The sequence below is a fragment of the Narcine bancroftii genome, chromosome 1, assembly GCF_036971445.1.
Source record: "Narcine bancroftii isolate sNarBan1 chromosome 1, sNarBan1.hap1, whole genome shotgun sequence".
Taxonomy (NCBI): Eukaryota; Metazoa; Chordata; class Chondrichthyes; order Torpediniformes; family Narcinidae; genus Narcine; species Narcine bancroftii.
This window is the reverse complement of record NC_091469.1, coordinates 193,211,870-193,236,699: the sequence shown is the minus strand read 5'-3', so window position 1 is coordinate 193,236,699 and position 24,830 is coordinate 193,211,870. Positions and strand designations below refer to the sequence as shown.

Here is a 24,830-nt window from a genome sequence, read left to right as displayed (position 1 = left end):
GGATCCAATCTTTTATAAACTCTCTCATATTCTTGCCTTCTTCATCTTCCTTAAGGCCCACTATCTTTATGTTATTTCTTCTGTTATAATTTTCCATTATATCTATTTTCTGAGCTAACAGTTCTTGTGTCTCTATAACTTTTTTATTAGATTCCTCTAATTTCTTTTTTAAGTCCTCTACCTCCATTTCTACTGCTGCTTCCCGCTCTTCCATCTTGTCCATTCTCTTTCCCATTTCTGTTAAGGTCATATCTATTTTATTCATTTTCTCTTCTGTATTGTTTATTCTTCTTCTTAAATCATTAAATTCTTGCGCTTGCCATTCTTTAAATGACTCCATGTATTCTTTAATAAGAGAAAGTATATCCTTTATCTTCCCTTTCCCTTCTTCTTCTATTTCACTATACTCTTCCTCTTCTTCTTCCTCTGGGTTGGCCATCTGTTGTTTCTTTGTTGCCCTTTTCTTCTCTTCTTTCTTGTTTTCATTGTCTTCTATGTTCTCCTCTTGCTGCAGGTGTTCTGCAGCTGTCATTGCCGGCTGTGGAGGTCGACTCCCCAGCTGGTCACCCCTCCCGTCGGTGTGTTTTTTTGCATGCGCGGTTGCGCACTTTTACTCGGCTCAGCGAGCCATTTTTGTAGTCCACTTTCTACCGACCTGAGGGAGCGGGTTTCTCTCTCCACCGCGGGCCTCTTCGAACAGGTAAGGCCTTCTCCTTCTTCTTCCGTTGTCTTCTCTTCCTCTCTTCTTACTGTTGATTTCGATTTTTCTTTTTTCATCGCCATCTTCTTTCCACCTTAAAACTCACTTTTCTTTAATTTTTATTTTTGTGCCTTTGTGTTTTCCTTTGTTTTTTCCGACTTTTCTGGAGAGGGCTGGTGTTCACCGTCCGGGCACTACTCCATCACGTGACTCCTCCCTGCCCACTTTTAATGACTAATGCACAGCGACACCCAGGTCTCTTTGCATCTCCCCTTTTCCTAATTGGATACCATTAAGATAGTACTCAGCCCTCCCATTCTTTCCTCCAAAGTGGACAACCACACACTTATCCACATTATATTGCATCTGTCATGCATTTGCCCACTCACCTAACCTGTCCAAGTCACCCTGCACACTCTTAACAGCCTCTACACAGGTTACAATCCCACCCAGCTTTGTGTCGTCTGTAAACTTGGACATGCTGTTTTCTATTTCCTCATCTAAATCATTAATATATATCGTAAATAACTGGGGTCCCAGCACTGAGCCTTGTGGTACCCCCACTAGTAACTGACTGCCATTCCGAAAAGTACCCGTTTATTTCTACTCTTCGCTTCCTATCTGTCAACCAATTCTCTATCCACCTCAATACCATATCCCCTATATCGTGTGTCTTAAGTTTGTATAGTAATCTCCTGTATGGGACCTTATCAAAAGCCTTCTGAAAATCCAGGTAAACCACATCTACTGGTTCTCCCCTATCCACTCTACTAGTTACATCCTCAAAAAATTCAATAAGATTAGTCAGACACGATTTTCCCTTCATAAAGCCATGCTGCTCTGACCAATGAATTCACCACTTTCCAGATGTGCTGCAAACACATCTTTAATAACTGACTCTAACATTTTTCCCACTACCGATGTCAAGCTAATCGGTCTATAATTCCCTGATTGCTCTTTCCCTTCCTTTTTAAAAAGTGGAGTTACATTAGCCACCCTCCAGTCCTCAGGAACTACTCCAGAATCTAAAGAGTTCTGAAAAATTATCAACAATGCAGCCACTATTTCATGGGCTACTTCCTTTAGCACTCTCGGATGCAGACCATCTGGCCCTGGGGACTTGTCTGCTTTTAATCCCTTCAATTTATCCAACACAACCTCATAACTTACACTTATTTTCCCCAGTCCTTCCATCACATTAGCCCCATGGTCCCCTATTTTTTCCTGAAGATTATTCATATTTTCCCTAGTGAAGACTGAACTAAAGTAGTTATTTAATTGGTCTGCCATGTCCTTGTTCCCCATGACCAATTCACCTGTTTCTGACTGCAAGGGACCCACATTTGTCTTTACTAGTCTCTTTCTCCTTACATATCTATAAAACATTTGCAGTCATTTTTTATGTTCCCTGCCAATTTTCTCTCATAATCTATTTTGCCTTTCCTGATTAATCTCTTTGTCTTCCTCTGTAGAACTCTGAATTTCTCCCAATCCTCTGGTATTCTGTTTTTCCTGGCTAGTCTATGCACTTCCTCTTTACACTTGATACTCTCCCTGATTTCCCTTGCTATCCAAGGATGTACTACCCTCCTTGAGTTATTATTTTTCGTAACCGGGATGAACAAATGCTATATTTCATCCAGGAGATCCTTAAATGCTTGCCATTGCCTTTCTACAGTTAATCCTTTAAGCATCATTTGCCAATCTAGCTTAATCAATTCATGTCTCATACCCTCAAAGTCACCCTTCTTTAAGTTCAGAACCTGAGTTACAGAACTAACTGTCACTTTCCATCCTAATGCAAAATTTCACCATATTGTGGTCACTCTTGTCCAAAGGGCTTTGCACAACAAGATTGTTAACTAACCCTTCCTCATTACTCAGAACCCAGTCTAGAATGCTATCTTGGATCTGGTCCTGAGCAATGAGACAGGTAAAATTATTGAAGATGAGAAGAGGAAATTGATATTGGGTAATGAGGAAATGGCTGACGCTTTGAATGACAATTTTGTGTTAATCTTCATGGTGGAAGACATGTCGAACATGCCAAAGACAGATGTTATGGATGTGATGGGAGGTGAGGACCTGAATGTAATAGCTATCACTAAAGAGGGCATACTCAGAAAACCTGAAGGTCTAAAGACAAACAAGTCCCCTGGTCCTGATGGAATACATTCCAGGGTACTGAAAGATATGGCATGTTTAGTCAAGGCATTGTTGATAATTTACCAAAATTCTCTGGACTCTGGACAGGTCCTGGTGGATTGGAAGACAGCAAATGTCATGCAACTGTGGAATTCATTGCCCATTGAAGCAGTGGAGGCTACATCAGTCAATATATTTAAGACAAAGTTGGATAGTTTTTTTTACATAGTAGGGGAATTCAATGATATGGGGAATAAAGGCAGGTAGGTGGAGATGAGCCTATCATCATATCAGCCACAATTTCATTGAATGGGAGGTAGACTTGACATTCCAGATGGCCTATTTCTTATATTGTTATGTTCATATTCTTCTCACTTTGATTATTGGGGAACAAAACTTTTTGATCAAATTCATTCTCAGTGATGATTTCCCCCTGTAGTTAAGAACTAACTCAACAGGTCTTTCGGCCTCCTGATCAAAATATTTTTCCTACTTTCACTGTGCTATATTTTCTGAAACACACTTCCCCAAAGATATTTATTTTTATGCACTGAAACAAACATAGCTATTTCATAGAAAGCAGGCAAATTCAACTTCCCATATGCATCTAATCCTAGTTTAAATATCATAAAAAACAAATAATACATTTTGTAAAAAACCAATTGACTTGAGCTTTCATTGGCACTACTTTGCAAGGTAAATGTAGGCCCATCCAGACAAATAATATCTGGATGCTTTGGCTGAAGTTTTATTTGAATGTAATGCTATTATGGATTTGAAAGGAGCACTCACTTCTGTTCCTCCTCTTCTCTGGAGTTCTTTTTTGGCTGATACTTCTTTGAAAGATTCCTGAAAAAATATACAAATTAGAAACTTGAGCGTAAAACAACCTTTGTTCATGTCATAAATTACTCATTTATAACTAGCTAACCACAGGATTTGTAAATAACTTGATTTTCAAAAAATCAAATTGTTTCACACTTAACTTTAGTTTCCTTCAATTAGCTATACATATTTAAGGGTCAAGCACTTTTTTCTTTTTTTTTTGTTTTATTAATGAACTCCTATGAAAAGCAATCCCTTGTGATATTAGTAGCAGAGATGGCAGAGTGGACAGTGAACTTGGGAAATTAGGCAGCTTGGGAAAGCATGACAATCAAAACCAGGTCTTTTTATAAAAAAAATTCAAATACCTTTCATAATAAGATCCTTTTGTGATCAAAATTCTTTAATTTCCCTTTTAACATGCTAATTCTTTGCTTTTTTTTCCCCCGTGACTGGTCTACAGAGACAAAAACTAATGTGATTTTGCAAATCATGAAATAAGCTTAAACAGAGGTGATCTTGCTTACGCAGTACAAATTCATTATAAATATTAAGATTAAAGAATTAAATTAGTCGTCATGAATAATCATGGCTTTTAATTTCTGAGCACAGCTGAAGTAATTGAAGTATTTATAACTGAGTAATCATGGCATCAGTAAAAAAACATAAAAAAACAGCAGCATGAGAACAGAACCTTCCAATTCAAGCAATTATATATTTAATTTCTTCTTTGGCTTGGCTTCGCGGACGAAGATTTAAGGAGGGATAAAGTCCACGTCAGCTACAGGCTCGTTTGTGGCTGACAAGTCCGATGTGGGACAGGCAGACACGGTTGCAGCAGTTGCATATATAATATAAGCATGATAAAATATGTCAAGTTTAACTTCAATGATCATTCAACTTTAATTATAATATTATAAAATCATAACCTTCATTATTCCATCCTAATTAAAATTAACAGTCTACTGTACCCCAGGTTAAAAAAAAACTTTGAAATTAATTTAATTGTCTTGAATAATGGATGAATTCCCTGGCCACCAATGAATTGCACACAGGGAAGACCAATCCATTCATAAAGAAATAAGAATTAATCGACATTCACAGTATGTCTTTCATAAGGCATGTTCCAAAATGATTTGCAGACAATGTTGCTATGATGCGTCGGACTTGTCAGCCACAAACGAGCCTGCAGCTGACGTGGACATTAACCCCCTCCATAAATCTTCGTCCGCGAAGCCAAGCCAAAGAAAGATATCATCGGTAAGGGATTAGTAAGGGATTGCTTAAAGTGCTATGTGAGAATCACATTGTTACTGAAATATCTTGCTTGAGAAAAATTGTCATTGGCCCATTTCCTTTGGAGTTATGAAACCGTGCAGATAATGAATCAATTAGGTACGATTAAAACAGTGATTTTCAAACATTTTCTTTCCACCTACATTTACTTACTTACTACTTACTTACTTTGGCTTGGCTTCGCGGACGAAGATTTATGGAGGGGTAAAGTCCACGTCAGCTGCAGGCTCGTTTGTGGCTAACAAGTCCGATGCAGGACAGGCAGACACGGTTGCAGCGGTTGCAAGGGAAAATTGGTGGGTTGGGGTTGGGTGTTGGGTTTTTCCTCCTTTGTCTTTTGACAGTGAGGTGGGCTTTGCGGTCTTCTTCAAAGGAGGTTGCTGCCCGCCAAACTGTGAGGCGCCAAGATGCACGGTTTGAGGCGATATCAGCCCACTGGTGGTGGTCAATGTGGCAGGCACCAAAAGCTTTCTTTAGGCAGTCCTTGTACCTCTTCTTTGGTGCACCTCTGTCTCGGTGGCCAGTGGAGAGCTCACCATATAACACGATCTTGGGAAGGCGATGGTCCTCCATTCTGGAGACGTGACATACCCAGCGCATTTTGATCTTCAGCAGCGTGGATTCGATGCTGTCGGCCTCTGCCATCTCGAATACTTCGACGTTGGAGATGAAGTCGCTCCAATGAATGTTGAGGATGGAGCGGAGACAACACTGGTGGAAGCGTTCTAGGAGCCGTAGGTGATGCCGGTAGAGGACCCATGATTCGGAGTCGAACACGAGTGTGGGTATGACAACGGCTCTATATACGCTAATCTTTGTGAGGTTTTTCAGTTGGTTGTTTTTCCAGACTCTTTTGTGTAGTCTTCCAAAGACGCTATTTGCCTTGGCGAGTCTGTTGTCTATCTCGTTGTCGATCCTTGCATCTGATGAAATGGTGCAGCCGAGATAGGTAAACTGGTTGACCGTTTTGAGTTTTGTGTGCCCGATGGAGATGTGGGGGGGCTGGTAGTCATGGTGGGGAGCTGGCTGTTGGAGGACCTCAGTTTTCTTCAGGCTGACTTCCAGGCCAAACATTTTGGCAGTTTCCGCAAAACAGGACGTCAAGCGCTGAAGAGCTGGCTCTGAATGGGCAACTAAAGTGGCATCATCTGCAAAGAGTAGTTCACGGACAAGTTGCTCTTGTGTCTTGGTGTGAGCTTGCAGGCACCTCAGATTGAAGAGACTGCCATCCGTGTGGTACCGGATGTCAACAGCATCTTCATTGTTGAGGTCTTTCATGGCTTGTTTCAGCATCATGCTGAAGAAGATTGAAAAGAGGGTTGGTGCGAGAACGCAGCCTTGCTTCACACCATTGTTAATGGAGAAGGGTTCAGAGAGCTCATTGCTGTATCTGACCCGACCTTGTTGGTTTTCGTGCAGTTGGATAACCATGTTGATGAACTTTGGGGGGCATCCGAGGCGCTCTAGTATTACCAAAGCTCTTTCCTACTCACGGTGTCGAAGGCTTTGGTGAGGTCAACAAAGGTAATGTAGAGTCCTTTGTTTTGTTCTCTGCACTTTTCTTGGATCTGTCTAAGGGCAAAGACCATGTAAGTAGTTCCTTTGTTTGCGCGAAAGCCGCACTGTGATTCTGGGAGAATATTCTCGGCGACACTAGGTATTATTCTATTTAGGAGAATCCTAGCAACGATTTTGCTTGCAATGGAGAGCAGCGTGATTCCCCTTTAGTTTGAGCAGTCTGATTTCTCACCTTTGTTTTTGTACAGGGTGATGATGATGGCATCACGAAGGTCCTGAGGCAGTTTTCCTTGGTCCCAGTAGAGCTTGAAAAACTCATGCAGTTTCGCATGCAGAGTTTTGTCGCCAGCCTTCCAGACCTCTGGGGGAATTCCATCCATACCTGCTGCTTTGCCACTTTTCAGTTGTTCAATTGCCTTGTATGTCTCTTCCCGGGTGAGGACCTCATCCAGCTCTAGCCTTAAGGGCTGTTGAGGGAGCTGGAGCAGGGCGGATTCTTGGACTGAGCGGTTGGCACTGAAAAGAGATTGGAAGTGTTCTGACCATCGGTTGAGGATGGAGATCTTGTCGCTGAGGAGGACTTTGCCGTCTGAGCTGCGCAGCGGGCTTTAGACTTGAGGTGAGGGGCCTTTAGAGCCTCGTAAAAACCCCTGAAGTCGCCAATGTCCATGCTGAGCTGCGTTCGTTTGGCAAGGCTAGTCCACCACTCATTTTGGATCTCCCGGAGTTTGCGCTGAAGATGGCTGCATGCGCGACGGAAGGCTCGTTTCTTCTCTGGCCAGGACGGCTTTGCAAGGTGAGCCTGGTGGGCAGCTCGCTTCTTTGCCAGCAGCTCCTGGATTTCCTGGTTGTTTTCGTCAACCAAGTCCTTGTTTTTCCTGGAGGAGAAGCCCAGTACCTCTTCAGTGGATTGCAGTATGGCAGTCTTCAGCTGATCCCAGAGGGTTTCAGGGGACGAGTCCTTGAGGTGGATTGCATCCTCGAGCTTTGCTTTGAGGTTTGCCTGGAAGTTTCCTCTCACTTCGTCTGACTGCAAGTTTCCAACATTGAACCTCTTTCTGGGGGCTTTACTGTTCCTGGACTTTGGCTTGAAGTGAAGGTTGAGCTTGCAGTGAACCAGCCGGTGGTCAGTGTGGCATTCCGCGCTGGGCATGACCCTGGTGTGGAGCACATCTCGTTTGTCTCTTTCTTGCACCAGGACGTAGTCCAGGAGGTGCCAGTGTTTGGATCGGGGATGCATCCAGGTAGTCTTCAGGCTGTCCCTCTGCTGAAAAAGGGTGTTTGTAATGACAAGCCGCTGTTCTGCGCAGAGCTCCAACAGGAGGCGCCCGTTGTCGTTGCACTTGCCGACACCATGCTTGCCCAGGATTCCTGGCCAGGTTTCTGAGTCTTTGCCGACGCGAGTGTTGAAGTCGCCAAGGATGACAACCTTGTCGGCTGTAGGGGTGCGTTGAATGAGGTTGCGCAAATCAGTGTAGAACTTGTCCTTTTCTGCTGGTTCCGCCTGGAGGGTTGGAGCATAGACACTGATGAGGGTGATGCGACGCTTGTTTTGAAGGGGGAGTCACATGGACATGATCCAGTCCAAGTGGCCTGTCGGGAGGTTTTCGAGTTTGGAGGCAATGGAGTTCTTGACCATGAAGCCTACACCAGATAGGCGTCATTCATGCATAAGCTTGCCAGACCAGTGTAGCCCGCGCAGCGTTCTTGGAGGCTGCCTACATCTGCAAGGCGGACTTCACTGAGAGCGGCTATGTCGATGTCAAGTCTGAGGAGTTCATGTGCGATGAGGGCAGACCGACGTTCAGGTCGGTGGCTGTCAGCCTTGTCTAGCATGGTTCTGATGTTCCAGCATGCTAGCTTGAGTTTGTGAGCGTCTTTTGAGGGGGAGGACGTGGAGGGGGAGGACGTGGACCTGTCCTCGGGCCTGCGCAAAGGAGCTTTTAGGTGTAGTGCAGTGTGCGCAGTACTGGCCCCACTTTTTACACCCATGGTTCGTGTGCCGTGGCCAAGCAAGCTGGGACGTGGCAGCGAGGTCCTTGGGTCATAGGTTCTATATCGGAGTGGCCTTCTTCTATGCAGGTTTCTTACCCGGGCTGGAGGGGCCTGCCTCCCCTCCTAGGTTGGACCATACCTGGTCGCAAATCACCTGTGGACATGGCTTAGGTAAGTTTAATTGGGTTCTCTAACTACCTCTGAGGTAGGTCAGGGACCCGGTTGGATTCTGACGGGGTTGACCGAGTCACACCCTTTCTTACTGCTGTGTAACTGGGGTGCAAAATGTAAAAAGCGAGAGGGAGGCGGCAGCCCCAGCCTCGGTAGAGCGAAGCAGGCGGAGGCCCCGGTCCGGGCACAGGGAAGGCGGCGGCGGCCCTGGCCCCAGTCCGAGCAGAAGGTAGGCGGCGTCGGCCCCGGCCCCAGTCCGAGCAGAAATTCTGCTCAGAACCTGTAGACCTGTAGACCTCTATTACACCACTGTAATAACTGCATACCACCTCACTTTAAGCAATCCCTTACTAATCACAGAACTTCTATGGCATAGGGAATACTTAAAGTGATATGTGAGTGGAAAGAAAAAAGGTTGAGAACCCCTGGCATAAATAAAACACCAGAGTGCTAACGGTGGAGGAAATAAATGTGCATAATGATAGAAGTGCCATTAAATGCCACCTCCTGCACTCCAGTAACCTCCATCAACACATTTCCTCTTGTCTATTCCAGTCATAAACCTGAGGTCGAGGCATCCAAATCATCATCCTTAATTCTTGGTTCCAAACTCCTGATGCAATTAAGAAACTGTCAGCGTCTGAGCCTCTTTGGGAGTCCTAAAGGTGCTATCAGCACCACCAAAAATCCTATTCCTGATACTTGATTCCCCATGAGCCCATTGCCATTAGCCTGCAGCCTAATGTGACCCTTCAGCCATGGAGCCTAGCCCTAGTTTGTTGCTTTCATTCCCTAACCTGTGGGGTACAATGCTAATCTCTTCCTTTTTGATGAGGTGAGGAGTCGGGGAGAATTTTCTCCTGCTCGGGTGCCGTCCAGTCCAATGTTCCCTGAAAATCCACAACACTTGAGGTCTGGGCTGACAAGCATGGGAGATGCCATCTTGGATATGAATCACATGGTCTTTGATGCAAATAAAACCCACTACCATCCTCGTTTCGACAGTAAGTTTAAACCTGCAGGGGTCCATCAGGTGGGACGGCTGACAGTTGGACTCCGTGGAGAAGCACTGGAAAATGTATATTTGCTTCTTCCCTGGTCTCCACCAGCAGCAGAGCTGTTGTTATAGCAACTCAGCAGCACGGTCATCTTGATTGTGCCTATTATTTAACTAAATGTACAGAGGGCTCAAAGATAATAGAAACTAAAACTTCAATGTTCATATTGCATTTTGCAGAAAAATGTCCCAAAGTGCTTCATACCACAAAGCCAAACCTAAAGTGATAATGAGCTGAAGATGGGATGTTCTAAAAAAAGATCTTTAGGGTGACCGAGAAATGAAAATACAACTGCTTAAAATTAGGACCAGTTTAGCTAAATGCACAAGTGCTAATAGAAGAGAGTGGGATGCAAAAGAGACCAGTTCAACAAATGGAGAATTACTCAGATTTTCTGTAAGCTTCTGTAGATCTGGAGGCAGTTCCAGGAACAGGGATGGCAAGACCATGAAGGGTAATTCACAAAGGTGATTTTTAGTCAAAAATATATACTCTCGTGCAGAAAAATTTCTGTTCTTTTCCCCAATGGCTTTGAAAGTAGAAGTTGTTCAAAACAATTACCGTAATTCATACCTGCTATTGAATCAACTCCAAAGAACAAGGGAACAACATGTTAAATGGCAATTTATTTGTTGAAAGTTAGAAAATATGTTTCTCAGAGGGCCGCAAAGCTGCGGAAGCAGTTCAAATATAGTAAACATAACATTGAAAATAGCAATATTTCTAGAGTGGTATGGTAGCATGCAAAATGGTTGTAAAAATGTAGCATAATAAATATACGAACAGTTAAGGCACATGAAGTTAGAATATTTATCAGTGGAGACAAGGACTTGGTGGACATGGTAGGGTGGTTCCCTGAGCAGACAGGCCAGGTCATTTGGTGGAATTCCTCATCATCAGTGAGACACAGACAGAACGTTACAGCACAGTGCAGGTTGTTTAGCCCATAATGTTGTGTCTACCTATATACATCTTCCAAAAAAAAAGAAACCCTCCCTACCTCATAGCCATTTTTTCTTCCATCCATGTGCCTGTCTAAGAGATTCTTAAATGCTCCTATTGTTCCAGCCTCCACCACCATCCATGGTGATGCATTCCAGGCACCACAACTCTCCGTATTAAAAAAAAAAGTACCCATTAAGTTTCCCCTAAACTTCCCTTCTTTAACTTTGTACAGATGTCCTCTGGTGTTTGTTATTTCTGCTCTGGAAAAAGGTGTTGACTGTCTATATATTCTATGCCTCATATAATCTTGTAAATTTCTATTAAGTCACCTCTCATCCTCCTTCACTCTAAAGAGAAAAAACCATAGCTCTGCTAACATAGAACATTACAGCATAGTGTAGGCCCTTCAGCTATCAATGTTGTGCTGACCCATATATTCCTACCAAAAAAACCAAATGCTCCCTATAGCATTTGCTACTCCCGGCCTGGGATAAAAGGTGTTGGCTGGCTACCTTATCTATGCCTCTGAGAATCTTGTAAACCTCCATTAAATCATCTTCGATCCTTCTATCCCCCAAAGATAAAAGCCTTAGCTCTGCTAACCTTGCTTCATTAGACTTATTTTCTAATCAATGCAATATCCTCGTAAATCTCCTCTGTACCCATAGCTTCCACATCCTTCCAATAATGATGTGACCAGAACTGAACATAATACTCTAAGTGTGATCTTACCAAAGATATGTAGAGCTGCAACATGATCTCTTGACTCTTGAACAGATCCCTGCAGAACACCACCAGGCATTGACCTCCAGACAGAATACTTACTATTCACTACTACTTTGCTTTCTTCAGGTAAGCAAATTCTGAATCCAGGTTCCATGGATCCCATGCCTCATGACTTTCTGAATGAGTCCCTTATGGGACATACCTTGTCAAATACCTTACTAAAATCCATATACACCACATCTACCACCGTACCTTCATCAATTTCTTTTGTTACCTCCTCAAAAAACTCAATTAGGCTCATCAGGCATGACCTTCCCTTCCCTAAGAAGACTGGTCTTCTCTAAATGGTCATAAATCCTGTCCTTAAGAATCCTTTTCAATACTTTGCCCACCACTTATATAAGACTTACAGGTCTATAATTCCCAGGTCTCACCTCATTTCCTTTTTGTTAAAAAACAAGGGGACCATATTTGCCATTCTCTAATCCTCCGACACCTCCCCTGTAGCCAAGGATGCCCCAGCAATCCCTTCCCTCCATTCCCATAGCAATCTGGAGGATAACTTGTCTGGTACTGGGGATTCATCAATTCTAATGATTTGAAGATGATCCAGCACTTCCTCTTCCTTAATCTCAACATGATCCAGTACTTAAGCTTGTTCTGTTCTTTTTTTTGGAAAACTTTATTTAAAGACTTTAATCAAAACACAGTTGAGTATAACAAAGAAAAGTGAGGAACAAGTTTTTATATATAAAAAAACCCACCCACCCTTCCACGCCTTCAGTCAGCTCCCTTAAGGGGAGCCAAATATAAAAACAATACAGTTAATATAAAGAATATTTCAAAGTATTTCCAAATTCATATACTCCAAATAAGGAGACCACATTTTAACAAAAAAACAAATTATCATGTAAATTACATGTATTATTATGGAAAAAATTACGTTCTCAATTCATTATGCCAGCGTGTTATGTTAATCTCCACATTATCTTTCCAAGTACTAGCTACACATTTTCGTGCTACAGACAGCACGAGACGTACAAATGCAATTTGCAATTTATTCAACTTTAGTCCTTTCAGAGAAACCATATATTTCAACAATAAAAAAAATCAATGGGTCTAATGGCAATTTAATGTTAAATAATTTTTCCAAAACCAATCTAATTCCTTCTCAAATCGGTTGTACTTTAACACAAGACCAGACAGCATGTAAAAAAGTACCAATACATAATCCACATCTAAAACAAGAATCCGAATTACTAAACCCATACTTTTTTAAATTTCTCTGGAGTCAAATATAACTGATGCAAAAAATTATAATTAACCATTCCATATTGTACATTTGTCACTTTAGTTACACTGTCATGGCACATAGCCTCCCAATTATCTACGGTAAAAATACAAGTTAAATCACTTACCCATTTAAGTCAAGATTTCTCCCAATCCGGCTTATCCATCACATCTTGTAACAATTGGTATATACCCGAAATATAACCTTTCTTAGGTACAGAAGAAATCAAAGACCCAAATTTCGTCAAAATTGGTAAATTCGGGGGGAGTCACGTGATGGAGTAGTGGTCGGTAGGGGAATACCAGCCCTCTCCAGAAAAGAAGAAATAAAGTGAAGAAAATACAAAGTTCAAGAAATTCAAAATATAACAAACAAAAGATAAAGTTGAAGAGAAAAGAAAGAAAATGGCACCCAAGAAGGAAAAAGTAAAAACAACGGGGAAAGAAAGACCCCGGAAGAGAAAGGAGAAGGCATTACCTGCATGAAGAAAGAGGGAGCTGTTGTGGAGAAGAGAGACTGTTCTCCAAGGTTGGTGATGACGACTCTGTAGAGTCGCAACCCCCTGACCGCTGGACTGCAAAAATAGCTCCCTGAGCCAAACAAAAGTGTGCAGTGCGCTTACTAAGGAGTAGGAGAACACCGACGGGAGGAGGGCCCAGCTGATGAGCGGGCAAAAACAACGCGACTAGCTGAGGGATGCCCGGAAGAAGAGGAAAGCGACAGGAAAGGGAGTGAAAGGAAAGAGCAGCAGCAGGAGGCCCAACAGATGAGTAGCCCAGAAGAAGAGGACCAACAGCAAGAAGCCCAGCAAGAAGAACCTCAGCAAAGTGAGACAAGCAACTCATCAGGAAAATCAGAAGAGACACAGATACAAAGAAGAGAAGAAGACACAAACACAGGTAAAGACACAGAAGAGGAGGAAGAAGAAGACCAAGATCTGCACAGAGAAATAGAAGATAAAACAGATGGACAGAATATAGATAAAGTTTTTTTTCAAGAACAAATGAGAGCATTAAAAGAATGGTTGACATTAGAATTTAGTGAAATGAAAAGAAAAATGAAAAGTACAGAAGATAAAATGAATAGATTAGAGCTGGTCATGACAGAAATAGGGAAAAGATGAGAAAATGTGGAAGAAGGAGAAACGGCTGTAGAAATGGAAGTAAATTACTTAAGAAGAAAATTGGAAGAAAGTGATAAAAAAGTTAGTCACAAGAGTTGTTAGCTCAGAAAATTGATATGTTGGAATATTATAGTAGGTGAAACAACATAAAAATAGTGGACCTAAAGGAAGATGAAGAAGGCATAGATGTGAAGGAATTTATAAAAGAATGGATCCCAAAGGTCCTGGGAATGACAGAAATACAGGAAGGATTGGAAATAGAAAGGGCACATAGAACACCAACTCCGAAACCACAAACACATCAAAAACCAAGATCCATTTTAGTGACATTTTTGAGATATACGACAAGAGAAAATATACTGGAGCAGGCAAGGAATAAAATTAGGGAAGACAATAAACCATTGGAATACAAGGGTCAAAAAATATTTTTTGCCCAGACATAAGTTTTGAACTCTTAAAGAAGAGGAAGGAGTTTAATACAGCAAAATCGATCCTATGGAAAAAAGGTTATAAACTTATGTTAAGACAACCAGCTGTGCTTAAAATATTTATCCCTGGGGAGCAAAACAAACTGTTCTCGGATCCAGAGGAAGCATGAGAATTTGCAGGACAGAAAGAGAGATGAAGAGATGTAACAAGAATGAAGAACGGCGATAAGATACATATAAAGATGTAAAAATGTATATGTAAAAACTAAAGAAGGGAAAGAGAAGGGAAGAAAGGAAGTAAGGGGAAAAAAAAGGTGAACTTTGTTATATCTGTAAAAAAAGTATTTTTCTGGGGGGGTTGGGTGGGAGAGAATAACCATCTCTGCGAAATCAGTTGATGCTTCTGAGTGGGTTCGCAATTCAAATGGAGAGGGGTTGCCCAACAAGGGTTAAGGGGCACCTCAGAGAGGGGGGGACATTTGGGGCTAAGGAAATATTGGATGTGGGAGTTGTTGAAGTATTTTATGTTTTAAATGTGTTGTCATTCATTGAGTTTAAAAAGGGAAAATTGAGAGATAAAAATGGGGAAAAGGGGGGTGGTGGTGGTGAGGAAGTGCAAATGAGGCATGAAGAAGGTATGAGATGGCCATGTTGAATTTTATGACTATAAATATTAATGGAATACATAACCAAATTAAACAGAAGAGGCTATTAAATTTACTGAAAAAAGAAAAAATAGACATAGCATTTGTGCAAGAAACGCATCTAACTGAAGTGAAACATAATAAATTAAAGAGAGTCTGGGTAGGACATGTAGCGGCAGCATCACATAATTGAAAACCTAGAGGTGTAGCTATATTAATTAATAAAAATGTACCAATCAAAATAGAGGAGGAAATAATAGATCCAGCAGGGAGGTATGTAATGATAAAGTGTCAGATATATTCAGAATTTTGGAATTTGATCAATATATATGTGCCTAATGAAGAGGATCAAAAGTTTATGCAAGATATTTTTTGAAGATTGTAGATATACAAGGGAATATATTGATAGGAGAGGATTTTAACCTTGATTTGGATCCAATGTTGGATAAAACTGGACAAAAGATTAGGAAAAAGAATAAAGTGGCCAAATTTATGGTTAAATCAATGCAGGAAATGAAACTTATGGATATATGGAGGAGGCAGCACCCAAGGGAGAAGGAATACTCATATTATTTGAGTAGGCATAAAACATACTCAAGGATTGATATGTTTTTGTTGTTGGCCCATATTCAAGGGAGAGTTAGGAAAACTGAATATAAAGCTAGATTGCTATCTGATCATTCACCCCTGTTATTAGCAATAGAACTGGAGGACATCCCACCAAGAACATATAGATGGAGGTTAAACTCCATGCTACTTAAAAGGCAGGAATTCAGAGAGTTTATTGAACGCCAAATTAAAACCTACTTTGAAATAAATACGGAATCAGTGAAAGACAAATTTATATTATGGGATGCAATGAAAGCTTTCATTAGAGGGCAGATAATAAGTTATGTAATTAAGATGAAAAAGGACTACAATTGGGAAATAGAACAGTTGGAAAGGGAGATAGTAAGTACAGAAAAGGAACTAGTAAAAAGGGATGATATAACAAAAAGAGAATTGGCAGACAAAAAAAAATACAAAACATTACAAATGTATAAGGTGGAGAAGAACATAATGAAAATAAAGCAAAAGTATTATGAACTAGGAGAAAAAACACACAAAATATTAGCCTGGCAACTTAAAACAGGACAAGCTAAAAGAACTGTATTGGCATCAAGGAAAAAGACAAACAAATTACATATAATCCAATGGAGATTAATGAAAACTTTAAGGAATTTTATGAACAATTATACCAAACTGAGAACGAAGGGAAAGATGATAAAATAGAAGAGTTTTTAGCTAAAATTGAACTGCCGAAATTGCAAGAAGAGGAACAAAATAAACTGATAAAACCATTTGAAATAGAGGAAGTACAAGATATATTAAAAAAGCGACTGAACAATAAAACGCCTGGAGAGGATGGATTCCCAATAGAATTCCATAAAACATTTAAAGAGTTATTAATTCCTCCTCTCCTGGAAGTAATGAACCAGAGAGAAGAAAAACAAAACTGACCAGATTCATGTAAGACGGCAATAATTACAGGAATACCAAAGATGGTACCAAATACCAATACCACTAACACCAGCATCATATAGACCAATATTTCTACTTAATTCAGTTTATAAGATAATAGCAAAATTATTAGCAAACAGATTGGCCGACTGTGTCCCAAAAATAGTAAAACAAGATCAAACTGGATTTATTAAGAAAAGATGAACAGTGGATAATGTCTGTAAATTTATTCATCTAATTCATGCAGTTCAGGGAAGTAAGAAGCCAACAGTGGCTGTTGCTTTAGATGCAGAAAAAGCTTTTGACAGGGTAGAATTGAATTATTTATTCAAAGTATTACAGAGGTTCAATCTACCAGAAAAATATATTAATTGGATTAAAGCATTATATAATGGACCATTGGCGAAGGTAACAGTAAATGGATATGTATCGAACCAATTTAAATTAAGTAGGTCAACTAGGCAGGGATGTCCATTATCCCCCTCATTGTTCGCTTTAGCAATAAAACCATTGGCAGAACTGATAAGAACAGAAAATAAAATAAAAGGGATAAAAATAAAGGAGGAGTATAAAATCAGTTTATTTGCAGATGATATCATAGTATACATAACTGAACCAGAAATATCAATAAAAGAACAACATAAGAAATTGAAGGAATATGGAGAAATATCGGGGTACAAGATCAACGCAAATAAAAGTGAAGTGATGCCAATGAGTAATGTGGATTATACAGAATTTAAAAAGGAATCACCATTTAAATGGCAAACACAAGCAATCCAATACCTAGGTATTAGGTTAGATAATAATTTAAGCCACTTGTACAAATTAATTCATCAGCCACTAATAAACAAATTGCAAGAAGACTTAGAACATTGGAAAGAATTACCACTAACGTTGATAGGGAGGGTAAATTGCATTAAAATGAATGTCTTCCCAAGGATACAATACTTATTTCAATCATTACCAATTCCCTTAACAGAGAAATTCTTCAATGAACTAAAGAGAATAATGAGGAAATTTTTATGGAAAGGGGGGAAACCGAGGATAGCGTTAGATAAATTAACAGAGGGATACAACCAAGGTGGTTTGCAGTTACCAAACTTTAAAAATTATTATAGAGCAGCACAATTAAGGTATTTATCAGATTTTTATCTGACAAGGGAAAAACCAGATTGGACTAAGATAGAGCTAGATAAAATAGAGGAGAAGGTACCGGAACGTATACTTTATAAGTGGGATTAAAAGTTGGTACGATATAAAAGCTCATCACTACTGCATCATTTATTCAATATATGGAAGAAGATTCACTTAGAAAGGATAAAAACAAATTACCAAATACCAAAATTATTATTGACGCAAAATCAGCTAATCCCTTTTACAATAGATAACCTTTCCTTTAGAGAATGGGAGAGAAAATTAATTAAAAGAATAGAAAATTGTTTTTTGGGAAATAATTTATTAATATTTGAACAAATGAAGTACAAATATGGAATAACACATGGTACAATGTTTGCATACCATCAACTGAAAGGATAAATTGGGAAACAGACTGAGATTACCAGAAGGAAGCAGCTTTGAATATGTGATTACAGACACAATGATAATTAAAAGATTTATAACAAACATGTACATCAAGCTTCAAGATAAGGAAAATGATGAAATAAACTATAAACCCAAACAAAAGTGGGAAAAAGATTTAAACATAAAGATAAAAAATGAAACATAGGAAAAGTTATGTTCTGGAACTATGAGGAATATAATAAAAACAAGGTTATGCATGATACAGTATAATTGGTTACACAGGTTATATATCACACCCCAAAAGTTTTAAAAAATGGGATCCAACATTATCAGATAGATGTTTTCGCTGTAAGAAGGAAATGGGAACAACAGTACATGCAATTTGGGCATGTGAAAAAGTGAAAAAGTTTTGGGAAGATCTAAATCAGGTATTAAATAAAATCACAAAAAACAAAAGTTTTTTTTCGGGATCTGAATAGAGCAGTGCGGGAGTTTTTATAGAAGGGAAAATTAGCACGAGTAGCTTTGCGTAAACTTACATGGAAATATGCATTAGGTAGATTGCAGTTACCTCATTTTCAAAATTATTATGGAGCAGCTCAGTTGAAATTTGTTAGTAAATCCAGAGATCTTTCTTCTAAGTAATATAAGAAGTAAGGAATTCGCCCTCAAACTGGATGAAGCGCAAAAAAGATTTATTATGATAGCCTTAGCTGTAGCAAAAAAATGTATAATGTCAACTTGGAAATCGGAAGAGAGCCTGAGAATACAGCAATGGTACATGGAAATGAATAAATGTATTCCATTGGAAAAAATAACATATAATTTAAAAAATAAAGTCACATTATTTGAACAAATTTGGGAACCATACATGGAACATAACAGAGAAGGCTTGCCTCGGACCTCCACCCCCTAAAATGATAAGAAGACGAAATGACTTGATCCATTGTGTAAAAGTAGATGACAAATTTTTCTTCTTTATTTTCATTGTGTGATGACATTGTTTTATGGTTTTATTGTATTGTATATGTTGAATGCTTATTCGTTTTGGAGGGGGTGGGAAGGGGGGGAGGGAAGGTAGGGGGGAAAAAAGGGGAGAAAATGCCATTGTGTATATTTAAGAGGGAAATGTTTGTATGTATTTTGGTTGATATGGTTCACAGACTGAAAAATAAAAAAATATTTAAAAAAACATGGGTAAATTCATCTCTTTACCATAATTATCTTTTATCAAAGCTCTAAGTTGATAATACACAAATAAAGAGTTTACAGATATATCAAATTTCTCCCTCAGTCAGTTAAAGGAAAGAAACTGGCCTTCTTCAAAACAATCCTGAACTATCTTTATACCCTTAGAACTCTTTAAATTATTATTGAACATTGAAAAAGGAATAAGCTGATTATGATAAGACGGGGTTTGGATTGATAATTTACCCTTTGATCCTAAAACCATATTTCATTTAACCCATATCATTAACAAATGTTTTAGTACCGGCATATTACATTCCCGGAATAAATATAAACTGATTTATCTCAACTTCAGATATACAAGCCATTTCTATCTTTGCCCAACTAGGAGGTTGGTCCATATCCATCAATCTACTAACAAATTTCAACTGAGCTGCTTCATAATAATTTTGAAAATGAGGTAATTGCAATCTACCTAATGCATATTTCCATGTAAGTTTATGCAAAGCTACTCGTGCTAATTTTCCCTTCCATAAAAACTCCTGCACTGCTCTATTCAGATCCCGAAAAAAAAACCTTTGAAAGTAAACATAGTATCAACTGAAACAAATATTGAATTCAAGGAAAAATATTCATTTTAATGCAATTTACTCGACCAATTAATGTTAATGGCAGATCTTTTCATTTAGTCAAATCCATTTTAATCCTTTTTAATAAAGGAACATCATTTAATTTATATAAAGATTGTTAATCTGCATTTACTCCCACCCCTAAATATTTAATTCTATTTTACCACTTTAATTTTATAATACTTTTATATTCTGAATAACCTCCATCCCCAACTGGCAATATTTCACTCTTATCCCAATTTGCTTTATATCCAGACAACTCCCCAAATTTTAACAAACAATCTTGTAAATATTTCAAAGATCGTTCCGGTTCTGTCAAATATACCACACATCATCTGCAAACAAATTAATCTTATATTCATCATCCACAATTTTCATTCCTTTAATTTTATCGTTCTGTCGTATTGTCTGAGCTAACGGTTCGATAGCCAATGCAAATAAGGCTGGTGACAATCGACAACCTTGTCAAGTCGATCGCATTAATTTAAATGGTAAAGAAATTTGCCATTTGTCACCACCCTAGCAATTGGGTTTGTATATAAAGCCTTAACCCAACCAATAAAATAAGGGCCAAATTTAAACTTCTCTAACACCTTAAATAAAAAATTCCACTCAACCCTATCAAAGGCTTTTTCAACCCAGTTGGGTTGCTGTCTAAATGCATTGACCAATGTTATCAATCTGAGGATATTATCAGACGCATTTCTATTTTTAATAAAACCTGTTTGATCTATATGTATCAACTGAGGTAAATATTTGGCAAGTCTATTCGCTAAGACCTTTGCTATAATTTTATAATCTACATTTAATAAGGAAATAGGCCTATACGAAGACACTTTCAACAGGTCCCTATCTTTCTTAGGAATCACAGTAATTATACCACTTGAACAAGATTCTGCTAACAACTGCCCCTCAGTTACTTGTTGCAATACATCTCCAAATACAGAAGATAAATCTTCATAAAATACTTTATAGAATTTAACTGAGAATTCATCATCTCCTGGCGACTTTTCATTCAGCATCTCCTGTATAGCCTCTTTAATCTCAAAATCCGTGAATGGAGCTTCCAATTCTTTAACCTCCTTCTCCCCTAAAACAGGTAAATTTAATTTAGATAAATAAGATTCAATAGAACCAGCGTCCTGCTTTCCCTCAGAAGTATATAATTTCTGGTAAAATGAATAAAACTGGTCATTAATTTCCTGAGGATTATAGGTAACTGTTGAATTCTTTTTCACAGCATTAATAGTTCAGGATGTCTGTTCTGTTTTTAACTGCAATGCTAGTACCTTATGAGCTCTCTCACCCAATTCATAATAACGTTGCTTAGATTGATAAATTAAATGCTCATACTGATAAGTTTGTAATGTATTATAATGTCATTTCAACTTCATAATAGCAGCTTTTTTATCTTCTGTAACATCTTTCTGAAATTCCTTTTCCAACTCAGTAATTCGTTTCTCCAATGTTAAACTTTCTGCCACATATTGCTTTTTAACTTTTGTAGCATAGCTAATAATTTGCCCTCATAAATATGCTTTCAAAGCATCCCACAGTATAAAATTACTAGGTACTGAATTGACATTCTCAGCCAAAAACAAAGTAATCTGCTCCTTAATAAAAGAAATAAACTCTGGTTTCTCCAATAACATTGTATTGAACCTCCATCTGTAAGACGATTGCACCACTTCTGGACTTACACAGGAGAAAAATTACATGGAATGGTCCGATATAACCTGACTTTTATATTCAACCTGTAGTGTTCTACCCTGTAAATGCGCCGAAACCAAGAAAAAGTCTATTCTAGAAAATGAATCATGTCTAGATAAATGAAAAGTCTTTCTCTGTAGGGTTTACTCTCCTCCAAACATCAACCAAATCCAGGTCTTTCATCAAAGCTCCTATTTGTGTTGTCACCTTTGATTTTCTTATACTTTTCAGAGATCTATCCAATAAAGGATCCAAAACACAGTTAAAATCTCCCCCAACCAGAATATTATTATTGGCCTGATTTAACAATAAAAAAGCCTCCGACATGAAACATTCATCATCTACATTAGATGCATAAATATTTAACAAACTCCATGATTCAGCAAAAATTTTACAGTTAACCGTCAAAACCCTCCCAGCATTTCCCTCAAACGATTCCAATTCAAACAGTAATTTCTTATGAATTAAAATCACAACACCCCTCACCTTAGAATTAAAAGAAGAGAACACATGACCAACCCACACTCTCTTCAATTTCAAATGCTCTTTTTCGGTCAAGTGTGTTTCTTGCAAGAAAGCAATATCAACTTTCATTTTTCTTATCTAAGCCAAAACTCATTTGTGCTTAATTGGGTTATTCAAAGCCTGGACATTAAAAGTTGCAAAACTCATTTCTTAATCTAGTAATATATTCCATTACTATAAAATAATGCTCCCCTTCTGATTCCCTTAACATTCTAATCTCCCCTACATAAAAACTCGAAAAAAAAACAATCCCAAAACAAACTACTAAAAAGTAGTAGCTCCCTAAAAATCTGGGTGTGGTAAAACCCACTAGTGGCAGGTGACTAAAGGTCTCAGTGTCATCCACCCACCCCCAGTCAGAATTTCACAAAGTACTGAAACAAAAACAGTCAACCCAGTGATTCCAGTCCCAGTGATTCTTCCGGGTCCTCAATATCAAAAAGTCTGCGTCAATTCAACTTTTTTCCCATTCTTTCCATGTTTTCCATTCTTCCCATTTCCATTGCCATTTACCCTCCTCTTAGGTGACAATAGTGGTGATCGTCCATTTCCTTGTAAATCTGGCAATGAATTAGCAAAAATTAATGCATCATGGTCATTTTCAAAAAATTGTGATTGAAAGTTCCCATAAAAAAATTTTCAACATGGCCAGATAACGAAAGGCAAATTTATATCCTTTTCGCCACAATACTTCTTTAGCTGAGTTAAATTCTCGACGCCTTCTAATAATTTCTTGACTCAAATTTGCATTAAAAAAAACGTTATTTTGAACCATCATTGGAGCTTGATTCTGTCGTGCCTTCTGCACTGCCATTCATAGTATAATTTCTCTGTCCTAGTATTTCAAACAGCGAATCAAAACAGCTCGTGGTGGTTGGCCTGGAAACAGTTTCTTCCTTAGTGCTCTACGTGCTCGATCTAACACCAGACTATCCAGAAAGAATTCCTTGCCAACACCTCAGGAATGCAATTCTTAATAAACTTTACCAGATCAGAACCTTCTCTATCTTCTGGAAGACCTACAATTTTTACATTATTTCTTCAACTTTGATTTTCTAATGAATCAATCTTCTTCAATAATTCCTTCTTCTGAATTCCCCAATCCACGAACGAATCCTCCACTTTTTCCATTTTTTCTCTATTACACTCCACTTGATTCTTACATTCAAAAAAAGCTTCTTCAATCTTTTTAAAATGATCTTGTACAGTATCCACTGATTTTATGCATCTACTAACATCACTTTTAACTACAGTAATATCTTGCTTCATAAAAGTCATTTCTTCACACATAGTATTCATTTTGGTTTTCACTTCCATAAATCCTTGAGTCATCTAAGTAGACATCTGTATTGACATTTTTTCCATTTGATGAGCAATCATCAAGATTGTAAGATTACCAAGATTGTAAACACAGAATCCAGTCCAGGTTCCATCACCTCCCTTTGAGGCCTACCTTCTCTGATGTCTGTCCCCATTTCTTCCTGTGAAAATTCCAATAAAGTTGACCTCTCTTCCTCCTCAAACGCAGTAGATTCTCTTCCGGTACGGCTGTGAGTTTGGACACCCGATGACAGCACGCCGACCTCATCAGCCCACCATCGTTGGGCTCCCCCACAGCCCACACCTTATTCAATAATTCACGGACCCACGATGCATCGTGCATGCTCGGCAGAACCACCGACTGCGCAGGTGCGTCTTCCGATGCTACACTGCATGCCCCCAGACCACCAGGCAATGTTGCGGGCTCACGGGTTTGACCTTGCTCAGCCGATCTGCCCGCATGCCTGGACTCACGGGTGCGCGAGTCAGATCCGGCCGAGTTCGTCGCTGAACCGGCGCCATCTTGCGGATGCGCGATCGGCACCGGCATAATACTTAACTGAGTAGGAGTCCTCTGAGGCTTGGGGACTCCAGTCGACGACTCCATGGCTTCAACTTGATAGGTAGGCCTCAATTCTTCAACACTTTTGTAAGGTAGTTTCTTTGCAATTGAGCTTTTGATTTTTTCACATTTGCAGCCATTTCAATCCTTCACTATTCCAAAATCTGTAGACACTATTTTTAACCACTTTTACAAGTTTTAAAGTCGGGTATTTAGAAGTCTAACTGGGGGAAGGTGGAACCACACGTCTTCCCTCTACGCCATCTTGCCACGCCCCCCCCCCCCCCCCCCCCAGCTTGTTCTTTTCTGACCTCATCTTGACCAAGGTCCCTTTTTCCAGTGAATAATGAAGTTAAGTATTCATTTAGGACCTCCTAACTTCCACTGCCTCTAGGCACACATTGATTCCATTATCCTTATATTGCCCTACTTTTTTCTCTCATAATCCTTCTATTCTTCACATATGCATAGAATGCCTTAGTAGGGTTCTTCTTAATCCTACTTGCTAAGGGCTTCACATGCCCCCTTCTAACTCTTCTAAGTTCCTTCCTGCTTCCAGTTTTTTTGCTTCCTAAATATAACATATGCTTCTTTTTTCCTCTTAACTCACCAGGTTTAAGAACAGCTGCCACCCTCAGACACCTCAACAACAAACTCAATCAGGGACTCATTTAAAGATTCTTGCTTGTGCACTTATTTTTAAATTCTCTCTGTATTGTTTAGTTTGTTTACATTTGTTATCTGTTTACAGTTTTTTATTTATTTACATGTATACATTGTTTACATTTTTTTTGCACTACCATTAAGTGGTAATTCTGCCTTGCCTGCAGAAAAAATAGATAATCAGGGTTCTATGTGATGTCATGTATGTACTCTGACAATAAATCTGAAATGGGCACCTGCTTTGTCAACCATGGTTACTTTTCCTATCATCTTTTCTCTGTCTCAGTGGGAAAACCTATCCTGAACCCCATGCAAGTGGTCCCTAAGCATCCTACACTTTATTTCTG

General features: G+C 39.1%; 1 protein-coding gene across 19 annotated transcripts in view; it reads right to left on the bottom strand.

Annotated features, from left to right (window-relative positions):
- The window catches only part of fnbp1b (formin binding protein 1b), a 243,151-nt gene that overhangs the window by 162,572 nt on the left and 55,749 nt on the right, over positions 1-24,830 (bottom strand). For all 19 annotated transcript variants that reach the window (XM_069886332.1, XM_069886262.1, XM_069886235.1 and 16 more), the window contains exon 3: positions 3,638-3,694. In XM_069886332.1, the coding sequence (XP_069742433.1) occupies positions 3,638-3,694 (57 nt within the window). The remainder of the gene's footprint in view (positions 1-3,637; positions 3,695-24,830) is intronic.